The sequence below is a fragment of the Xenopus tropicalis genome, chromosome 3 (assembly GCF_000004195.4).
Source record: "Xenopus tropicalis strain Nigerian chromosome 3, UCB_Xtro_10.0, whole genome shotgun sequence".
Classification (NCBI taxonomy): domain Eukaryota; kingdom Metazoa; phylum Chordata; class Amphibia; order Anura; family Pipidae; genus Xenopus; species Xenopus tropicalis.
Window position 1 is genome coordinate 71570322 of NC_030679.2, and position 22417 is coordinate 71592738.

The 22417-nt window shown below is 37.7% G+C and overlaps 1 protein-coding gene across 1 annotated transcript in view; it reads left to right on the plus strand.

Moving 5' to 3' along the window:
- mapk11 (mitogen-activated protein kinase 11) overlaps positions 1 to 19877 on the plus strand; it is a 39566-nt gene extending 19689 nt beyond the window's left edge. The window contains 8 exon segments of the mRNA NM_001105284.1: positions 3013 to 3042; positions 4647 to 4694; positions 4795 to 4909; positions 5719 to 5790; positions 8061 to 8140; positions 9709 to 9787; positions 10846 to 11019; positions 18340 to 19877. Of these exon segments, the coding sequence (NP_001098754.1) occupies positions 3013 to 3042; positions 4647 to 4694; positions 4795 to 4909; positions 5719 to 5790; positions 8061 to 8140; positions 9709 to 9787; positions 10846 to 11019; positions 18340 to 18413 (672 nt within the window). The 3' untranslated portion in view covers positions 18414 to 19877.
- The last annotated feature ends 2540 nt before the right edge of the window (positions 19878 to 22417 follow it).

The window sequence follows — 22417 nt, forward strand, 5'->3', positions numbered from 1 at the left end:
TTGATGTTCCATACATTTGGAATTATGGCCAGATAATACATTTTTCCACATGGTTGTGGGAGACTGGGTATACCTTTTTGAAAAGTTAAGCAGGGCTTGGATGTTTTTCTTTGTGAGTAAAGGTTTTTGTCTTGCTACCCTACCCCCAAACTCAGACATATGAAGAATACAATATGTAGGGAACAACCAGTACTTTCCAAGAAATCCTGCAGCTCGTTTTCACTGTGCTCCGTGGAATGATTAATCATTTTGGATACATTTTTGTACCCCTGTCCTGAGTGATAACTTTCAATGATACCTTTCATGTTTTGAAAGTTCTTTTAAAAGTTTAGCCAAACTTTATCTAAGCTCAATCAGAGCCACTTTAATCGATGTCAGGTGTATACTAACTACGGTTTGAGTAATGCACAGTAGTGCAACCAGGTTTGTGTATGATTTTTGCTTTTCCTTCTTTCGTTAACATGTTGCTGATTTGTTTTCAACTTCTTTATACAGATTTGGCAATAAAGGTAGAAAATGTTTTGACTTCATTTATCAGTTTCTTTTTTTATTAAACAAAAAATTGCCATTTTGCAGGGGTGTGTAGACTTTTTATATCCAATGTATACTAATACTAAAAAGGTAATGGAAGGGAAAATAAGATTATGAAAACCCTGCTTCTTCTGAAAGCTTTTTATATGCTGCTTGTAATAGCAAGTATCTTTACAAATAATTTTAACTTTTAGTATTATGTAGATATTGATTGATATACTTATTCGTATAACATGTGTATGGTTGGTTTTGAGCAGGGCTGGGCCAAGTAAAATGTCCGCCCTAGGCAATATGGCACGTACCCGCCCCCTCCTGTGTGTGAGCGTGAACATGGGCGCTGAGGAGTGGCTAGGAGACTACAAGGGAATACCCGAAAGTTTTTAGATTTTAGATCCTCTAGGGCCCTAACTAAGGGAGCCCTGGCAAAAGAAGTATATTCTCAGCGCCCCGCCCCCCACTGTTGCGCCCTTGGTACTTGCCTCTTCTGCCTACCCCTAGTTCCGGCCCTGGTTTTAGGACAAAGGGCTGTGTGTAAACAATTTAGCTTTTTTTCTCTTTTAAAGCATGTTGTTTTAATGCCCCAAACCATCCAGCATGCCTGTCTGTAGTAATTGCATAAGAATGCAAGAAAACATTTTCACCATTTTCAACTAAATGTGTGCTACATGTTTCATAGTCCATGCCTGAAAATAGTAAATTGTTCCATCATTTGAACCAAATAAGAAAGCATAAGGATTTTTTTTTTTTTTATGTCATGGCTGAGATTAAAAAGTAAGGTGTGGTCCTGCCCTTTCAGCATATTTCATCATTCCACATCCTGCAAATGCAGAGCTGTGCCTAGCATTGGTACCATCACTAGTATGCAATTACTGATAACTAAGCTCTCCCTAGATTTCCTGCCAACACCACTGCACATTTTTACTACTATATCTTGGCATTGATGCATGATCATTCATTCTGGGAAACTGTACTGTGTATATCATTATAGATCATGACTGAATATCAGTTAGCAAACTGTTGCAGCAAATAACTCTACCATATTACCTACTCTCTGCAAACAATAGGAATTCTGGGAATGAATTCCAAACTCTTAAAAAAATCCTATTTACATGGGTTTATCCTATAGGCTACAGCTCACCCACTGTGTTTGAAGCTGAAGCCAGAATAATAGCTGATCAGATTCCCAACTACAGACCGGTTTCGCCTTTCTTGAGGCTCATCAGTGTAGTGCAGGGTTTTCTGATCAGCTTAGGTAGAGTCACCGTGTGGTTCTACAAACAAATAAATAAGGTTGAGGAGACTGCCTCATACAGACAAAAGCCAACAAAAGGAATTCTGGGAATGAATTCCAAACTCTTAAAAAAAAATCCAATTTACATGGGTTTATCCTATAGCCTACAGCTCACCCACTGGGTTTGAAGCTGAAGGTTTCACCTTTCTTGAGGTTCATCAGTGTAGTGCAGGGTTTTCTGATCAGCTTAGGTAGAGTCACCATGTGGTTCTACAAACAAATAAATAAGGTTGAGGAGACAGCCTCATACTCTGCCAAAGAACTCTACCATATTACCTACTCTCTGCCAAATAACTCTACCATATTACCTACTCTCTGCCAAATAACTCCACCATATTACCTATACTTTTATTCATTAACTAGATTTGACTATATTCCTCTGCAAGTTGTCTGTACAAGGTGCACTGCACATCTAGGTGTTTCACTTATGTCCTTAGTATGTAATGTTTTTATGCTAAAAACACAATTTGTTTCATTTTAAAAATACGCATTTTCCGACATTTATTATGCATCGAAAACGTGAATGTAAAAATACGCCATTTAAAAGATGTCATGATTATGCAGAAGTCAATGGGTTTTGTTGTAGGCAAATTGTAACACTTTATTCTATTAATTTATGGTTTCAGGGTATTTTTTATTTGAAAGCGCACAAAAATTCTTACGAAAATGGAAAATTGAAGGTTTTTGCATTCTTTTTGCTCTCATTTTGCATTTTTATTCATTCTTGCGTTTTATTTTTGGATCTTTTAATCAATCCTGGTTTTGGTGGAAATTAGTTTATTTGTGGTTTCAATGGATGATGGTTTTGTTTTTATGCTTACTGCACCCTACTTGGTGTATAAACATACACCTTTTTCCCGAATTGCCGTCTGTGTCTTAGGCTTACATAAGGAGGCAGTCATGTGGGGAGTTTTATTGAAGGGCTAAGTGTTTTTAGTTATAACAATAGGTAGAAAACATTTTTTTTCATTAGCATTACTTATTGCACTTTTATTTATACATTGGTGTATATTGCTCCTTTTAAAGGCCTAAAAATGACTCTCATAGGCCAAAAATAATATAATAATAATATTTTTGCTTCTTTTTGATATTAATGATTACTGGAACATCCCACTCTTTTTATTTATATGTTAATAATATAATTACCCTTACATATACTTAATTCTTTTTTTTTTTTCTTTTTTTTACAGTATATACACTCTGCTGGAATCATCCATAGAGTAAGTAACATTTGCTTGTATGTTGTACTCAGTATCATTGCTTTTAATGTACCCTGAGTATAAAAGGAAAAAAATATAAATTAATGGTGCAATGGTTGACCCATGGGTTTACTCTTACATCAGACTGGTTAGGGTTGAAATTTGGGTGACCTCTGCGAATTCAGGTTGGGTACACTCTTCCTCTGCTGCCAAAGTTTCTTCAAACCTAAGGCATGTGCAGAATTGGAAGCGTACAGTGTGAAAAGATGCAGGTACTGGTTGGGTACAGGTCCTACAGGTGCAACATTTTGCAGGTTAAGGTTGTGCGGGTTAGGGTTGGGGGTGCGGGGTGTGGTTTTCCTGAAATGACTACTAGCAATCCAGCCTTAAAGAATGTTTTGTGAAGCTTAGCGATACTACCTTTAAAAGTGTATGACTTACTGAACCTTAAATCAATGTGGTGATTTAAGATGACTGAGCATAACAGTGTTTCACTCTGCTAAAGGGTATGACTTTTCAAATCATTGCTAACCAGCCTTTTCTAAATAATGGACTGCTTATGATATTATGAGCATGCCATAAAGACAATCATTAGAGACCTAAATCCCCACTATGGTTTATATTATGTGGGGGGCAGCATCATGTCCAGCTGTGGTGGCTCTGGGGCTGTATCCTGCACCCCATGAAACTTTTGACCTGCCAAAGAATTATACCTTTTTGTGTCTTATTTGTAATACAGATGGGCCAATGAATGTGTGAATGAATGTATATGGTGTTATTGGCACACTTCATGTCTGTATATAATATGTTAAATAACACTTTATCTGCTAAAAAGAATATACTCAATTTGTTTCAGTAGCAACTTTGCCAGTTTGCTTTGCATGTGTGTATATTTTCAATGTAAATTGCTAACCTAAGCTAACCTAACCTAACCAATCACAAATCTATCTACCTACTTAATAGAAAAGTCAGCAGCTTAGAACAACCTTATTATAGGTTGCTATGGAAAGGAGAGAAAAAAGGCATTCAGTCCTTACGTGCCCTCCCCGCAACACAGATTAGAGCAATGAACACTGTGTTTAGAGGCGTAAAAGGGCTGCGGTTTCTCCTGGGCAGGAGTACAGGCCTCTACTTGGTAATGCAGATATAATTGGGTATTAGATGACTATATTAAAATACAAAATTCAGCAATTATTTTTTGGGGGAAAGGGGAAATCTAGCACTCCCACTGCCTTTCATTTCTGAAAAGTGCTTTTGCAAAATGCTATTTCTAGCAGCTGTTATTGCAACCATTCAAGTTACAAAACAGACAGTAGACCCAGTGACTTCTGAGGAAGCCAAGAGTATGGAGGGCCTGGGTGTGGTACAGACTGATGCACATTATTAAAATATCATCTTCTGTAAGGTTTGGGGGATAGGAGGCATCCAGATTTTTATTGCAGGGTTCTCAAACTTCTACCAAACCACTGTTTTCTTTTCAAGCAAGGATGCCTAACTCTTGTGCTCTGGCTGAACTACAATTCCCACCATCATCTGAATGGGGGATACAGGGAATTTTAGTTTGGTGATAAGGGTATAATTCAATTAAATGAATATTAATGGCTAAAGCATATTTCTCTTTCTAGGACTTGAAGCCCAGCAATTTAGCAGTAAATGAGGACTGTGAACTAAGGGTAAGACCCATAAGGAGAAATTGGCAGGATTTGTGTTCTTTCTTGATATGAACAGCTAATTGCTGGCAGGAAATTGCAACACTTTTTTCTTCTTCTTGAGATTCTAGATTTTGGCTTGGCACGGCAGGCAGATGATGAAATGACTGGGTATGTTGCAACAAGGTGGTACAGAGCTCCTGAAATCATGTTGAATTGGATGCATTATAATCAAACAGGTAATTCATTAAAGCGGCACTGATTAGATAAGCTGTAATTAGGCGTTCCGCCTTCCCTTACTATTCAAACTGAAGTACAAGAAGGTAAAGCTATGCCATCCTGGCTCAATTTCCTTCAGATATCTTGGTATATGAGCAGTAAAGGGATCCCTTGAGTCCAGCATATTATACTACTTCTTACCCCAGATTAGTCATTTTAATAGGGTACTATTACATCCCGGCACAGTAATGAGAGAATTTTATACTGTATAACATACTAACCGCAAACTCTATGGGGGGGGATATCACAAAAATGTTGTAAAAATGACATATTGGCACTGACTCCTTCACAGACCAATTTTTCCACATGGGTGTGGCTAATTTTGTGTAATATGTAAGACCTTTTTGAGAACTAGTCATAACCACAACATTTTTACAGACATTTTTTACACTAAAATGTGTCCGCCATAACAAAAGTGTCAAAAAATGTTAATTTGGCTTAAGTCTGTTTAGAGAAAAAAAAATTTGGTGCACTAGCAACATATTCACAGCACAATAATGACAATTGTTTACAATGTATATCATAGGGATGCACCAAACTATTTTTGGCCAAAAAAATATAAGGTACCTTTTGTTAATTTGACATGCTTTCAACAGTTTTACAATTAGGCGACCGACGATTTAAGAACTGTGAACTTAGACACTTTTGTGAATCCCCCCCCCCCCCCCCCTTTGTCTATATTGTGAACAGAAAGAACAGTTCTATAATAAGTGTGAAATTGTTAGAATGACCTCCTTCTGAAGCAGACAATGCTTTTGTTTTTTTGCAGTTGACATTTGGTCAGTTGGATGCATCATGGCAGAGCTACTGAAAGGCAAAGCTCTCTTTCCAGGAAATGATTGTATCCTTCTACTTCTATCTTTTCAAACTAAAAATATCAGATATGCTTATTCATATAGTGTGTATGGTTTTGAAACTGTTCTGTTTCACCTTATTATAAAACCTCTGGCATTAACTCATTAACTTAAGCTCAACTTTCCTTGTGTATATACTTAACAATTAGTGAGCTAGAATATGGATTTGTGCAAATTCCCATCACATTCTTGCCTTTTTCATTAGCAGCAGAAAAGATTGTGGCAGCTTTCCTATACTGTGGGCGGCATAGACAGTGCCTTGAAAGGCCCTAGCTTGTCAGGATTCAGGAGGAGTGGAATGATGTGAGGCATATTTTAAGGTATATTGAGGACATTTAGGCAAGTGTCAGAGTAAAGCATTTTTGTATGCTGAGAGACAGAAATACATTGCAGTTACACAGTGTAAAATATAGGGAAAGGAGAAAATAGTTTGGGGTAGAGACAAGAGCATAATGTCAGGAGTAGTTATAGGTATGTGAATGCATACATATACAATATATTTTAATAAATTAATCAGAACTGACATTCTAGCTGTTGGTGAAGGTTAGCATATACTGCACTGACCTAATATGTATTACACATATACTCCTGGGCTAAAAAAATGGGCATAGAACATAGAGATTCTGCAGTGGATTTCAGGGTTAGTAACTATCCCCTGCTGACTGGCTGCCTGCATACTTATACCCTGTTGTTGAACCTACACTTGCAGATTTTGTCTGCAGTAAGGAAGCCTCTCTGCACCACAAATGATGCTTAGAGTATTTCCAGGTGCCATGGAAAAGCACCACACTGTTTAAAGGAGAAATTACTGAAAGGTGCCAAATGTTAGGTACTCCCTAGTGATCGGGTAGGGCCCTCTAATCATATTTTTACTCTGTAAACTTTGTTTGTTAAATTCTTTTAAGACCCCTGTTCCTGTTAACTTATGTGATACCCCAGGCCATTGGTTGTCACTGGGAGATGCCCAACATTTGGCACCCCCCCAGCGATTTTACTTTTCCTTTAATTTAGAACATGATACCACCATGATCCATTCCAGGCAATATCTCAATGATGAAATAGTTTAGACAAAGTATTTATTTAATGTGTGAGGGGAATCCATATGTATATTATACATTTGTATATTTGCACATATACGCACAGTGCAAGAAGGGAGATGGTTCAATGTACTTTTGCCAACATTTCTTTTGTCACAAAAGGATACTCCTGTAGGAGAATAGATTTACTTGCTAGTAAGAACTTGTGTTCCCAGAAGGCAATAAAAGGTTAAAATCTCCTTGTTTCCTTTTTTTATTTATAGAATATTTGACATTTTGTTGTTTCCAAACACTACTATTACATGTTCCCTTGTAAGCAAATTACCCCTCTTCAAACAACAGAAAGGGGACAATTAAAACCAGCCTTACCAGTGTAATTAATGTACAGCCACTCATCTAAATAGGAAAAAGATGTCAAATATGTTCTGTATAGGAATAGTGATAATTACTATATGGAGTGTCTAGGTTTTTCATCAAGAAATGAGTAGGGGATAAAGTCTCATGAGGTAAAGAGGTATGTTTCATTGACTTTTCATGTTTTATTATCTGTGGTCTGTGGGCAGAATATACCTTTCTTTAAATATCTCTATTCCTTCCCTGTACCTTTTCATTGACTGTTCATGGTTTATTAACTGTGGTCTGTGGGCAGAATATACCTTTCTTTAAATATCTTTTTCTTCTCTGTAACTTTCATTGACTCTAATGGAAAACTGTTCTGCCCATGAATATCCTGGAAGATGAAAATTGTGCAGGTAACTGGGGAAGACAGTATCTCTAGATTGTCTGAGCTTTCAGATATTTTTTTTTAGCATTCAGTACTGCCACTTGTTTGTTAATTTTTTATTATAAGTTTATTCAGTACTGCCTTCAGCTAACAACTGACTTTAAACAAGTTGGCTGCAGTGTTAATAGTCAAACACAGGTATTTTTAGTACATTCTTAAGGTGGTAAAGTGTTGCAGAAAGGTTGCCATACTGGTCCAGTCTGAGGAAAGCAAAATCAGGTCTCTATGGTTTCTTACTCTGCTTGTGTGTATGATCCCTAGATATTGCTGCAATATGAATTGTTAACAGGTATGGATTTAGCTATGACACATTGTTTTAATAAGTTTTGCAGTCATTGCTTTGGGAATGAGCTGGTCATGTAGGTAATTATCTGCGTGAATAGAGAGTTAATGGAAATAAAGAACTGGCCACAGAGGTTTTCCTAAATATTTACAGACATTGATCAATTAAAAAGGATAATGGAAGTAGTCGGAACACCCAACTCAGAATTTCTCCTGAAAATATCATCAGAACATGTAAGTAGGTGCTGCTTTGTACAATAACTGCTGAAAATGGAAGTGTTAATTAAAGGTCATGCAATATTTACAAGAAAAAAAATGTGCAAACTGACTGCTTATTCGAGTTAAAAATTTTTTTACAAGCACTTAATGTTATTCTATGTTATTAATAGGGCATATTTAGAAGTACAGCCCAGCTGTGACATATGGCTTTGGGTGAAAAAACTATGGGAGATATTTATTAATGTCACTGCAGCTATGGAGCTTAGACACCATTTAAGTACAGTTAATCTGTCACACTGCACTAATAAGAAAAAAAAAAGTCCAGGTGATATAATGCTTCATAAAATATATCATTCCAGCTTTACCTTTTGACACTGATAGCACTTATAAACACTGTTTAGTTATTGTGCTGCACTTACAAAATAATATAACTTATTCATGCCATTCTCCCTGTGCCATGGGCATTACATAATAGTTACAACCCGAGAGAATGGGTGCACAATATAGTATGCCATATTTTCCTTAATGTTTTTAGGAATGAGTCTGCTTTCTTTACCTAAACTAAAATGTTGGATAAGATTATTTTGGGCCATTTTGTATAATTTCCACCAAATAATTTTCAAAATATGTAGGGGCCACTTGGTCAGTATTTGGAGAGTAAATTAAGAGGATGGGGAGATTGCTACGTTCCTTAGTGTTTGCTAGTTCTTGCTAGAGCATGACATCTTCTCTTAAAGGAACAGTAACACCAAAAATGAAAGTTTTTTAAATTAATTAAAATATAATGTACTGTTGCCCTGCACTGGTAAAAGTTGTGTGTTTGCTACAGTAACGCTACTATAGTTTATATAAATAGGCTGCTGTGTAGCCATGGGGGCAGCCATTCAAACTGGAAAAATGGAGAAAAGGCACAGGTTACAGAGCAGATAACAGATAACCTCTCTAGAATACAATATTGTTTTATCTGTTATCTGCTATGTGCCTGTGCCTTTTCTCCTTTGAATGGCTGCCCCCGTGGCTACAGAGCAACTTTGTTTATATAAGTTTCTGGGGAAAACACCCCAGTTGTAGGGCAGCAGCACATTATATTCTAATTACTTTTATACACTTTCATTTTTTGGCGTTACTGTTCCTTTAGTAAACATATGCCACTTACTTTGCTATTTTATACATAAACCTCATGCTTTTTGACCCTCATCACTGCTGTAGTTTAATAGTTATTTTTATAAAAAGTCCGCTATGGGAAGGTCTAATGCCATCAGTGTTGTGGATAGCTGATAATAATGCTATTATAGAGGTGTAACCATAGAAGAGCATCCTCATAACTTGTTCCTAGCTGTACAGAGGTATAGCATATGCCCATCTATACACCATTCAGCAAGAACAGTTTAGTGTATACTGTAGCAATTTCATCATATACAGTTAGTTTATACTGTAGGGATCACTATATATACAGAAAAATAGATTAGAATAGTAGATTTAACCAATTTTACTAGTTTTTCCATAAAATAGGGTATTTTTTTTTTTTGTATGCTGTAAGTGTCCATATATTAAATACGTGTAAACCCTCTACTTTTATGTAGGCCAGAAGATACATTGAATCATTACCTTATATGCCTCAGCAAGATCTGAAGGAGGTATTTCATGGCGCCAACCCACTGGGTATGTATATTTCATCTAAAAAATATTTAACCATGTATTGCGGATGTACAGTTGAATACTATGCCCCATGTCAAAGTCCACTTACTTGAGGATAAGACATGTTGCCTGGAATCATTCTGTTTTCAACCACACTTTCTTTGTAATAATGTGGATGATAGACAATATTTTTTTAATACAATTCTGTTGAAATGCTTTGCATGACGGACAACTGTAAAGAACATGTGGGTTTAAATAGAAAAAAAAGTTGGGGAACAACACAAGCTTAAAAGAAAATTTCTAGGGAGTAGCAAATAAGAGCTGTGTGGCTTTTTTGTAATATGGATTGGCAGACTACAGGAGACTCTGTTTGGCAGTACACCTGCTTTGTGGCCACTGGGAGCAACATCAAAGGTGTTTGTGAGCAACATGCTGCGGATCACTGCTCCATACTCTACAGTACCCTGCCCTCTACTCAGCGCTGCCTCGGGGGTCCTGGCCGCTTGGGACAACCAAGTTGATACTGCCCGCGCATCACTAGTGCAGAAAGCCCAATAGCAGAATCAGAATTTCGTCTCTCTAAGTTACGATGAATGGCTTTTTGCCACCCCGGTAACATGTCCGGCCCTGCCGCTTGAGGCGAGTGTCTGAATTCATGGGGAAAAAAAGCTTTAGGGTTAAAAACATAGCATCTTGCACCCAAAAATTGCACTTTACACACTGCACTGGCTTAAAGTCTATGTTGGGAGACCCTTGTGAATATGTCTTCCTTGACTTCTTTCTAAATGATTTCAGGCACCAGTTGCGTTTTGTCACTGTGATTATTTAAAGAATTGAAACCACTTCATATAGTATACTGTTGCCGATAGCAGGCCTAATTAAAGTTTTCAGATCACAATCGTGTCATTTCTATAACAAACTGCAGATGATAATTAATTGTGGAATTTCCATAGCAGCAGTAGTGCAGATTTTTATCACCATAATTGCAAATGCATCTAATTCAGTGACAATTTGGAGAATTGCATAATGGAGACTGGGGGCTGAAGGATAATCTTTTAAAAGGTTTTCTTTTCTTCTTAAAGCGATTGATCTGCTTGAAAAGATGCTCATTTTAGACAGTGACAAGAGGATAACTGCTACAGAAGCCCTGGCACATCCTTATTTTGTACAATATCATGACCCAGACGATGAGCCTGAAGCTGAACCTTATGACGAATCAACGGAAAATAAAGAGCGCACTATAGATGAATGGAAAGGTAAAGTGGGAACATTGACTTTCAGTTTTTTTTTTTTTTACTTTCTGTGTATTAGCTTAATTTGTTTGCCCTTCTCTAAAAACAAAGCTTCTGTCCCAGCTGCATTTGGAGTGCATAATGTTGCCCTCACCTTGTCTCACAGAACAGACAGAGCTCTTGGTTGACTGCAGAATATAACCGAATGAGTGCTAGTCATCCATACACTTATATAAATTGATAAGGTAGCATACATTTTTAGTTCAACAGAAACAGCTATACCCCCATCTGCTGACTCCTTATGATGAAAGTACTATTTTAAAGGATTACTCCTTTGTTATGTTATAGTTTGGTTCCTTGCTTCAAAATGGCTTTGTTTTCCTAATTTGAATCTTGTTCTGGATCAAAAGCTTATTTTTGTGCATGCTGGTTAATTTGTTTTTCATATTTGCTGTCATTGGTCAAAAACCTTTCAGGGACCTTCTGTAATCTTGTTTTGCATCATACAGCTGAACACCAGATCTGTGCTTTACAGGGATACTGTCATGATTTTTATGGTATACTTTTTATTTCTAAATTCAACTGTTTACATAGCAAATAATCCACTCTGCCATTTAAATTTTTTTCTTAACCCAACAAATGTTTTTTTTTTTAGTTGTAATATTGGTGTGTAGGCAGCCATTTTAGTGCATTGTGCCTGATTCTGAGCTTCTGTTTTTTTGAAAAATGGATTTCAATGTAGGATTCTGCTGGAGAAGCTCTATTAACTGATGCGTTTTGAAAAAAAACATCTTTTCCCATGACGGTATTCTTTAAAGACCATCTTAAGCCTTTATGCCATTCTCCATCTTGGGCACTGAACCAGTTGCTTAGAAATGTAATGGCTTGACCTTCCTGTATCAAAGTTCAGCAAAAAACCTGAAAGTCATAAGATGCTTTTCTATTGGTGTTTATTGAACAGACCCCAGCTTTTGCTGGGACAACACATAGTCTGTAGAGCACATGTTTTAGTCTTTTTATTAACTCATTGCCGTTGTTGCAGTACCAAGTCTTTTTAATATGAGGCTGTAAATTACTCTTGTTTCTGTAAACATTTGAAAAGTGTTCAAGAACAATAGTTGTAGGAGTGCCTTACTGGAAGCTAAACTTGAGATAAAACACCTCTCATGTAGCAATTATAAATAAAAGAAAATGAAAAGCATCAGTTATATAGTTCTCCCCACAGGGTTACACTAACCTTGACAAAAAGAAGTGGTTTGTATTTTGCTAAAGAGCATATGTGCTGCTGTAATGTTTTATCCTGCTTGCATTGAGAACCGTTTCACAGGTAAGAGCTGGAGCACCGCATCTATCAGCATGGATTTCTTTGGCTTGTGCTCCCAGCTGTGCTCTAGAAGTCAAGTCACAAGCGAATTGTTCAAATCATTTTCTTTTGATAATAAGTAATGTTTGTAATTTAGAAAGGTTTCCTTATTAATTGTGCCATGCTTGCACAATGTACGCTAGAAACATTAAGAGGTAATTGGTGGAACTGTGGTGTATACGCATTTTGTTCAATTTTTGTCTAACCATTTTTTTCTGTCCTCATAAAAAGTAATTGTTACTAACAATGAAGCCAAAGCACATGCTGTTCCTATGTGTATGCACACTTTATAACTTTTGAAATATTTATCAATAGCTTTGCAGAACTTAAAGGGCTAGTAAAAGCAAATCAAATGAAAGGGCTTTGTAAGCTTTGAAATATAATCTACTGTTACCCTGCACTGGTAAAATTGCGTGTTTGCTTCAGAATCTCTAATATAGTTTATATAAATAAGCTACAATGTCGCAGAGGGGATGCAATTCAAGTTCCAATAGAGCTGAAAGGCATACATAGCCCATAACAGCAGTTTAGGGATACAATTGTGATATTAATAAGGTCATATGTCACTCAAGGCTCTCTATACTTCATTGTAGCCTTCCTAAAAACAGTGGCTGTTTAGGTCACACTACTGGACAGCTCTGATTCCCTGGTCAGCTCTTTATGCTATTTTCTAGCATTTTTCTTGTTCTCGCTTTCTGTGCCACCAGTACCAGTAATCAGGGCTGTGGAGTCGGTAGATAAATTCTCCGACTCCTCAGTTTCTGATACGTCCGACTCCACGACTCCGACTCCTCTGTTTTTAATATGCTAATGTATTTTATACATCCAGGAAGGGGCAGGGGGGAAGGGGCACTTAAAACACAACTGAACTGATAATAAACTGATAGACAATTTTATCTATACTCCTACTCCTAATGATTTCCCTAGAATCCCATAGTCATGTTTAAAGTTTAAGCTAACATTACAGCTGAATTACAGCAGTTTTTCAAATGTTTTAAAGCTTCAGTCTTAAACTATTGACTACCCATTCCCTTCACGTATACAAGTATTTCTAGTCCTGCAATTTTTTTTTACTTAATTAGTTATCAGTGAGAGTTAGGCTGGGTTCCCAGTGGGCATTGTGTTCCCTGTAACAGAGGAACATGACGCAATGGAGCTGCCGCACCTTAACTGTGCGTTACGTCCCATTTAGTGAAGCATACAGTCAATGAAAAGCTTCATGGTCACTCAACGTGTTCGTTTATGCTTTGTGCATTGGGCTTTATTCTTATAGCAGAGAAGTAATTAATTATGTTTGTGAATTGGGACATTTAAACTTGCTTTATTTATTTTTTTTTATTCCCATTTAAATTTAGTAGGAGTCTGAGTCGGTTCATTTTTTGCCGACTCCGACTCCACAGCCCTGCCAGTAATTTTATCAACCAATGGAGCAGGATTTTACTGGTCAATGTATCTTCTATTTTGTTGACCTGTGTTATTCTGTAAACTCACAGATCAGAACTCTGCTTTATTCAGTGAGCTTTTAGCACAGAGCAGTTGTGCCTTTACAGCTGCTTTTTAGATCCTGCACAAACTGACCAACAGTAGAAACAACAGAGAAGCCCTCTAGTGGCTGGAGGTAAAACTCACCACATCTAAACTGCTGATATGGGCCAATCTCCCCCTATCTATCTGGGACAGAATCAACCTGCTAAAGATGATATTCCTCCCTAAATTTCTCTACATTTTCCATAACTCACCTATTTTCATTCCGCCTAAATTTTTCACCTCTCTAGATAAAACACAGTCTGCCTTCTTATGGGCCAACAAACCTCCCAGATTCTCCAGAGCCAAGCTTAGAGCACCAACTACAGAGGGTGGCCTAGGTCTTCCACACTGGCAATTTTACTCCCTAGCCGCACAGGTTTAATATGTCCAGTGGTGGTTCTCTCCTGATCTTACCAATCCCAATGTTCCACTACAGGAAACCCTAGCTAGCTCAATGGAATCACTGAAATAAATCCCATTCCGTAAACTATCAGATATCCAAACCAATCACCCAGTCATCGTGACACCCTACAAAGCATGGCAAAAGATACTACACCTATACAAACTGAAGCCCCCAATCCTGTCCCCAGGCCTGCTATTGTGGGGAAACTCCTACTTACCCAATTTTCAACAAATTGCCCCATACCGAGTGTGGACTCACTGGGGCATACATACATTGGGAGATGTGACCAATGCTGGGGCCCTGTTACCTAGAAACCAGATCAGATATACAGACACAGGAGAGCTGCTACCCTGGTTCTCATACCTACAACTCCAACAAGCCTTCCGACACCAGTTCCAGAGAACCATAGTCCCCTTTGTGCTCACAAAGCTTGAAACCACCCTTCGAAAACCCTCCTCTAAAAAACTGATCACTACACTATACTCCCTGCTCCTATCTACCCTCCAGTCTCCCTTTCTCACAGCTCAAAAAGCTTGGCACCAAGACATACCGGAGCTGCACAGGGAAGATTGTGAGGAAGCGATCTGATCTCTACAAGAGACAGGTTAATCCAGTTCAAAATCATACACAGGCTCCATTTGACCCCTCTACGTCTATATCGCATGAGAATCTGCAACTCATCCCTGTGCCCTAAATATGGTGCCCCCAAGGCCAACTACTTTCATTTACTGTGGTCATGCCCACAAATACACCACTTTAGGAATCAGATCCTAGACCTTATCCAAAACACAACATCCCTACCTAAATACTCAATCCCAAGGTTTGCCTATTCGGAATTGTGTATGAGATTATTCCCACATCAGCATCTTGCATCCTCTATAGAACACTACTGTTTTATGCTAGGAAAAGTATCTTCCTTCAATGGATGGCACAATCTCCCCTGACAATTAACAGCTGGCTCAATATACTTAAAGCCCTTCAGCCACTGATACAACTCACCAAAAAGCAAGGGGATGCCCCCAAAAATATGACAAGGTATGGGGAACATGGGTTGAAGCCATGGAATAATGCCACAGGATCTTACCGGGGAACTTGAACCTTCACCGGTAATCCCAACCCCTCCCCTTCTTTAACAGAAGTTGAACATTACCTCGAGTAGGATACCACTTACTACCTAAACCAATGTACCGTATATATCCTGAACAAAACATGCTTGTAGAACCAATGTCAATGTTTTATGTTGTTATTTGTTATAAATGCATAAATAAACACCTTTGGAAAAAAAAAAAAAACTCGCCACATCTGCCAAACTACTGTCTGGTTGCTAGGGTAAGTTAAACGTAGCAGTAAAAATCCCAAGCCTGACAAACTAAAATTTATAAATAATTAAGAGTAATTAAAACAAAGCATTAGTTACAAATAGACTTTGAATACTGTCTGCATCATGGTAAAATGGTGAATTAACCCTTCAATAAAACCTTTTATATAACACAACACATTGGGCAAAATTCCTAGATTAGAGAGTAAATTGCATTTTTGAGATGATGTTGACAGTTTTTACTGGTAGAAATGCACAAATTACTTTGGATGGCATAAGGTGGATTTGTAGAAAACATAAAAACACTATATTGCCAAAGATATTGCCTGTCCAATATTTTTTTTTCCAAAGCGAGGCTATTAATATGAAGTTTGCATTAGTGGGTCTGGACACTGAGGTTGAGAATGAGGCCTGGCTCATAGCTGGCATCCCAGTTTCTTGTGCAGGTAAATTGAGGTCAGTGCTTTTAGTATTATTTTTCCACTGCCATTGCAGCAAACCCCTTGTTTATGGAACCAGGATTTGTGCATGGGGGGCATTAGTGTGTAACAGGAAAGGGCTTTTCTAAAACTGTTACCACAAATTAGGAAGCACCTTTCTGTCCTGGACTCAGGCCATCTGGCTTGTCACACTGCTAATCTGTGGATGCAGCTGATTTGCTGGGCTGGGAGCAATGCAAAGCTCTGGTGAGCCAATGCAGATAGTAATTCCAACCCACCAGAGCCTGATAACCATGTAAAACTGAGCCGCAGTCACAGCTCGGCATTGGGACATGCAGGAGACTGGCAGGTTGGGTAACTGGTTTAGGCAACTATGTCAGTCATCCCTGGTCTGGCCAACTTGAATATATTGCAATATATGGCCAAAATCCCATTTTGTGTAAATAGGGGGCATTTTTAGTAACTTAAAGCAAAATGTTTTAATGTCCTATATATATTGATAAAGGGTGAATGCAGAGGATCTCGTGTCTGTAATAATTTTGTGGTCACAGCCTCATTCCATCCTGCATATAATGGGCCAGCTTTATTGTGTTCCCTTCCCAGCTAGTCAGGTGATTTCAGTGGTGGCAACAATTTGGAGACTTAACCTTGGAAGGAAAGTTGCAGATAAAACTTAGTCCTGTAAAAAATGTATAATGAAGCAGTACAAGCAATCCCTATATATGCATAATAAAATGTGTATATATTGACTTGTATCAAGCAGTTTTCCAGGCCTGGGTGACTTCTCAAGAAAAGGTTAGAAATCGCTGGACATCTAAATCATCAGTTTATTCTTGGGGACTGATAAAGGCTACTGTAACACCATTAGAAATCACTACAAGAGACAGTGGGTAGTGGTTTCGGACACCTTATCCGGAAACCCATTATCCAGAAAGTTCTGAATTATGGAAATACCATCTCTCATAGACTCAATTTTAATTAAATCACATTTTTCTCTTTAGTAATAAAACAGTACCTTGTACTTGATCCCAACTAATATATAATTAATCCTTATTGGAGGCAAACAATCCTATTGGGTTAAATTACTGTTTAAATGATGTTTTTAGCAGCCTTTACAGAAATTACAGAAAGACCCCTTATCCGAAAAACCCCAGGTCCCAAGCATTCTGGATAATGGGTCCCGTACCTGTACAACAAACAATACTTAAACCCTCAAGAAGCCTATATTCACCAACTGGACATCTAAAAGCCAAGCAAGGCTGTGAGAAAAAGGAGAAATCCATTTCTGTGTGTATGTTTGTACAAATATAAATACACTCCAGTCCACAGGTCTGTACTGTGTTTGAGAACTGAGTAAATTAACATAATATTTTTATTCTGTGAGAGAGACAAGTGCATTTATTATGTTAGCCTTCATTAGCAAAGCAGCCTAGTGTTCTGCATTAATCAGCTGCTGATCACAGCGCTATCTATATCTAGACATTTCTAGGCCATATGATTTGATAACCAGAGCAGAGTGTTCCTTGCTTCTTCTTCACCCTCTGTGTAATTATCTTAGCCCATCTTTTAGTCATCTGCCATATGCTTATTTTAGTCACGAAAATCACTGCTCGACTGGCTTCTTTTAGTGAAACACATCTACACTTTCAAGCCTGTTTACTACAAGGTTTAATGCATTGTGAATTAAAACCATTAAACGCAAGAGCAAGATTATACCCTCTAATCCCTCAGTATCTTACTGAAGCATTTCTAGGAATTATTGTCCTGCCATGTTTTGTGTTTAACAGGTTGCCTTTTCCTACACTGTAGCTAGGCCATTAGGCTTATGGAGTACATAAAGGGACTGTTTGTCTGTTGTTTTAGGTGTATACTGTCCCAAAAAAATGACTTATTATATCTATTATATACCTATTATATCCTCTAAAAATTGTCTGGTTTATAGCTTGAAGACACAAGTCTATTCTTCCAGAACAATACCTGTGTCAATATATATTTCGATATTTAGATATATAGATATTTATTTTGCTAATACTCATGATTAAGAAACCTTTTAGCACTCCAACAGTAAGTGGCATACCTGCACATACTGACATCATTCAGAAGTGTAGTTTGTCAGTAATTGGACTGTTGTTAACTAATTATATTTGCTTTATGGCACGGTTCAAATGACCTTTGTTTGTTCAGTGCAGGACAGTGCTTTGTAATGTTTTGGATCTTTAGGTATTTGATAAGGATATTCTTACTGCCTTACACATGATAATATTTCTGATTTTTTTTTTCCTTTTTCTTTCAGAAATTACATATGAAGAAGTCATTAGCTTTAAATCTCAAGATGTTAAAATTGATAACTTGGAGATTGAACAGTAAGCACAAATTACCTGGACAATTCCGCATCCTGGAACTTATGGCTTAACTTGGTTCAGCTGACCAAAGACACAGTCTGCTTTGTAATCAGTTTGTCCCCTGCCTTCAACATGGGGAAGCCTTGTTTTAATTTATATCATTCTTTTTATGACTGCACCTAAGTTATAGGATAAATTATTAAAGGAGCCATTAGAACCCCTGTAGGAGAGACTTTTTACAGATCCAGCTTCCAGCGCTGCCTGTACCCATCACAACATGATATTAAAGGCTTGTACTGGTAATCTGTGATAACAATAGAGACCATTTCGATAAATTACACCTCTCTGTTTTAGACCAGTCTGAGACATCCAGCATTCGCTTATTCTGCTAAACAGTAATACCAACCGCAGCATCACTCTCCTCACTGAACAGTGCAATTGCACAAGACACCTGGGGATGTTAAACAAATTTCCTGCCTATCACCTTATTGTGTTCTGTGCCACTTTTCTGCCACTAGTGTGTTATGTGCTTTCCCAGGCTGTGACACTTTTGTTCCCAAGTGTCAGAAGAGGGAACCGTTTAGGCTGTCACCCACACATTGATTTTTGGTAATTTAATGACATTTCTTTCCATTTTGTTTTGCTTCGTTGTATATTAATGAATCAAACATGCTATAGTCTGTTGCAGATGTTCCAGAAAATCATAATACTGTGTGTAATATACAATTAACCATAAACCCCCACTCCACACACACATCTTTTTACATTGAGATCGATTTATAATAATGACTGAGAAGCCAGGCCACAAGATCATAAAATGAGACCCTAAAACAACTTAAAGGGGCAAGGTGAAGGAGAGAGATGGGATAACAAGGGGTGGAGTCTCAGAAAATGATAAAATTGGTCCCATTCAGCTCAGAATGTTGTCAACTTCACTTGTCCTTGCTTTTAAAGCACCTGATCCATCTTGTAAAATCACTTAATAAGGTTGCATTTGCAGTAAGGACAGGATAGAATGAAACAATTTCTATATCTACATATTATAAAATAAAGTACCACAAGATATCAATACCTGTAAATACATTCTTCACAGTGGTTCAGTATTAGGGCGAGTTTCATGTTTTAAATGTTTCATTGTCATACCATGAATCCTATTGCATGTACAATTACAGAAACTTGTTTCCCAGGGGTGTGCGTGTTCTTGTGCATGTTGTCATTAAAAATACTAAGCCAAAAGACTGATGAAGGGATCTAAATGTAATGTATACAAAATATGTGCAAAAGATGTCTAGGTGAAAGTGTGCTCTGCAAAATGAGATTGTCTGCCTGCTTATATTTATAGCTGGTGCCTTCATGGGGTGAGAGATATGATAATGAGATCAAGCTTTCCAGTTCTGTCTGTTTACAGTTTATCTGGGTGCTGATTTCAGCTAGGAGACGTCAGCAAATCTTATCTTTGTCCTGCTGCCAATAAAAATGATGCTTTTAATATTTTGACTTATTTTTGTTTTTATTTCTGTACCCATAAAATTAGGTATATAAATGTACAAATGCCAACTCCTCCCAACCTGTTCCTTTCTCTTAGTGTGGATAGTTGACATTTACCTTCAAATGAATACAGGCTGGACAAGGGCAGCCTTATATATAATATATATATATATATATATATATATATATATATATATATATATATATATATATATATATATATGGTCTTTATATTGATGATAAAAAAAAAAAAAAGTCCGTGCTATGTGGGTTAACTAGCACCTGCTAAAAGTGTCCCCACTGTGTGTGATGGAAAATGTTACATTTGCCACCCTCTACTGACAGTCACAATATGGTACATTATACAGTCAACCAGCTTGCTTAGTTACTACATTTAGATGTCACAGTAACAAAATAGAGCAGTCAGTGTAACATTACAGTGAAATGTTTTGGTGGTACACGCTGTTATCAGACATAATATAGTGCAAGGAGCCAGGATTCACCAAGAATGTCTTCAGATTCTGAATAACAATATGGGGTCTGCTGTCAGAATTCTGAGTGGCCTTCCAGCCCCTCCTAAGGACTGCTGTACTCCCTGTCAGTAAGACCCTCTTCTACGTAACAGTATATTGTGTGCTACCAAAGTGTTAGGCGGCAGATTTTTTTTATAATGATCTATTTTCTGTGTAAAAGCTAAATTGGGTCATTTCAAATATGAGAGAACTTGTGAGAATTGGTAGTTTAACTGACCTCTTTTCTGTCCATAATTAAGTTTTGACTAAATAAGTTTTTTTTTTTTTATTTCTAAAAAAAAAAAAAATATGCTTACTGCATATCTTATTATCTAATGCACACAGAAACAGCAGGCATATGTAAGTAAGCAGACAGCAGGTAAGCCAGATAATTTACTACTACAGATGCAGAATGGCATAAAAGCTAGACATAAAGTCCATAATTTTACAGTGCATGCATTTTAATACACTTGATTGGCCTTGATGATTGTGTATTTGCAAAACACTTAGGGCTCTGGCACACGGGGAAGATTAGTCGCCCGCGATTAACTCCCTGTTCGCGGGCGATTAATCTCCCCGAGTTGCCTAGCCCTGCCATCCCACCGGCGAACATGTAAGTCGCCGGCGGGATGGCAGACGCGGCGGGGCGATTTCCGGAAGTCGCCGAAAAAGACTCGCGAGTCTTTTTCGGCGATTTGCGCAAAATCGCGCCGCCGCGTCTGCCATCCCGCCAGCGACTTACATGTTCGCCGGTGGGATGGCAGGGCTAGGCAACTCGGGGAGATTAGTCGCCCGCGAACAGGGAGTTAATCGCGGGCGACTAATCTTCCCCGTGTGCCAGAGCCCTTATGGTACACTATTGAATGAAGTAAAAGTACTCAGGGACTGTTGTTTACCATACAATAGCATTTTCTGGGACATAATTTAGCTGTAATGTGTGCCTTTTACACAATGCCCTTTTAAATAATAGAATCTGTATAAGCATGCAGAACACATTTTAAAGACAATGCCGTATTATTTTGTGACATGCTGTAACATTGCTTAAATCTTTTGCAACATATTAGTTTCCCTAACAGTGCATACATTATTATAAGATGACTTCAAGGCCACTGGCCTCTGTCTCCTATGAGCCACATCCAAATAAAAAAAATCCTTATGGTGGGGTACCACAAAATTGTAAAGTTTCCTGGGGATGCCAAATCATTGTTGTTCTCATGTGGGCTACCATTCAGCAGCATCCTCTAATTGCCTGTATATTCATGGCCCTATTGTATTGCAGCACAATAAATACCCACTGTGCTCTGGACAGCCAAGTAGCATAGAAGCTTCTAAATATGGGTTTGATTTATCATTTTGAACCTGAAAAGATCATACCTTTATGGAAAAAAAACTATTATTCATAAACTGTGTGTAATTTACTGCCAATTTCATAAATCAAAGGAAAATATCTAAGGCTATACATACAGTAGCACATACTGAGCCACATACTACATTTCCTTTATTGCTTGTTCACAAAGATATTGACATTTGGTAACTGCACTGAACCAAGCACGTAGTTTGGAATTCAGGAATACCTATGGAATACTGTACAAAAGGGATCTCAGCTAAATTAAATCTGAGCCCTTTCTACAAAGAATAGTTAGGATAAAATGTTCTTTTCTTTTTTGTAAATTGTTCAGTGTTCAATCAAATCATCTACGTGATTTAATAATCTACTAAATCCCCCGAAATGTACGGCCTTCCTTGCCTTGGTTTTTTCTTTTTTTTTTTTTGCTTTATTGTAAGAGCTAAACTACATGGGAGATTTTGTAGCATGGTGGCGGATTGACAGAACGTTTACTACAAGTTGGATGTATTTGATGGGTCAAAGTATAATGAGAATGATAATATTTGATATGTGTACTATATGGAAGATTTGCCATCTATGGGACACATGATGGTCTGACCCACAACATCTGATTAGAATCTCCTGTGTAGGTTAGCCCTAATACTGCTTTTTGTTATAAATTAATATAAAACTCTGCATAAC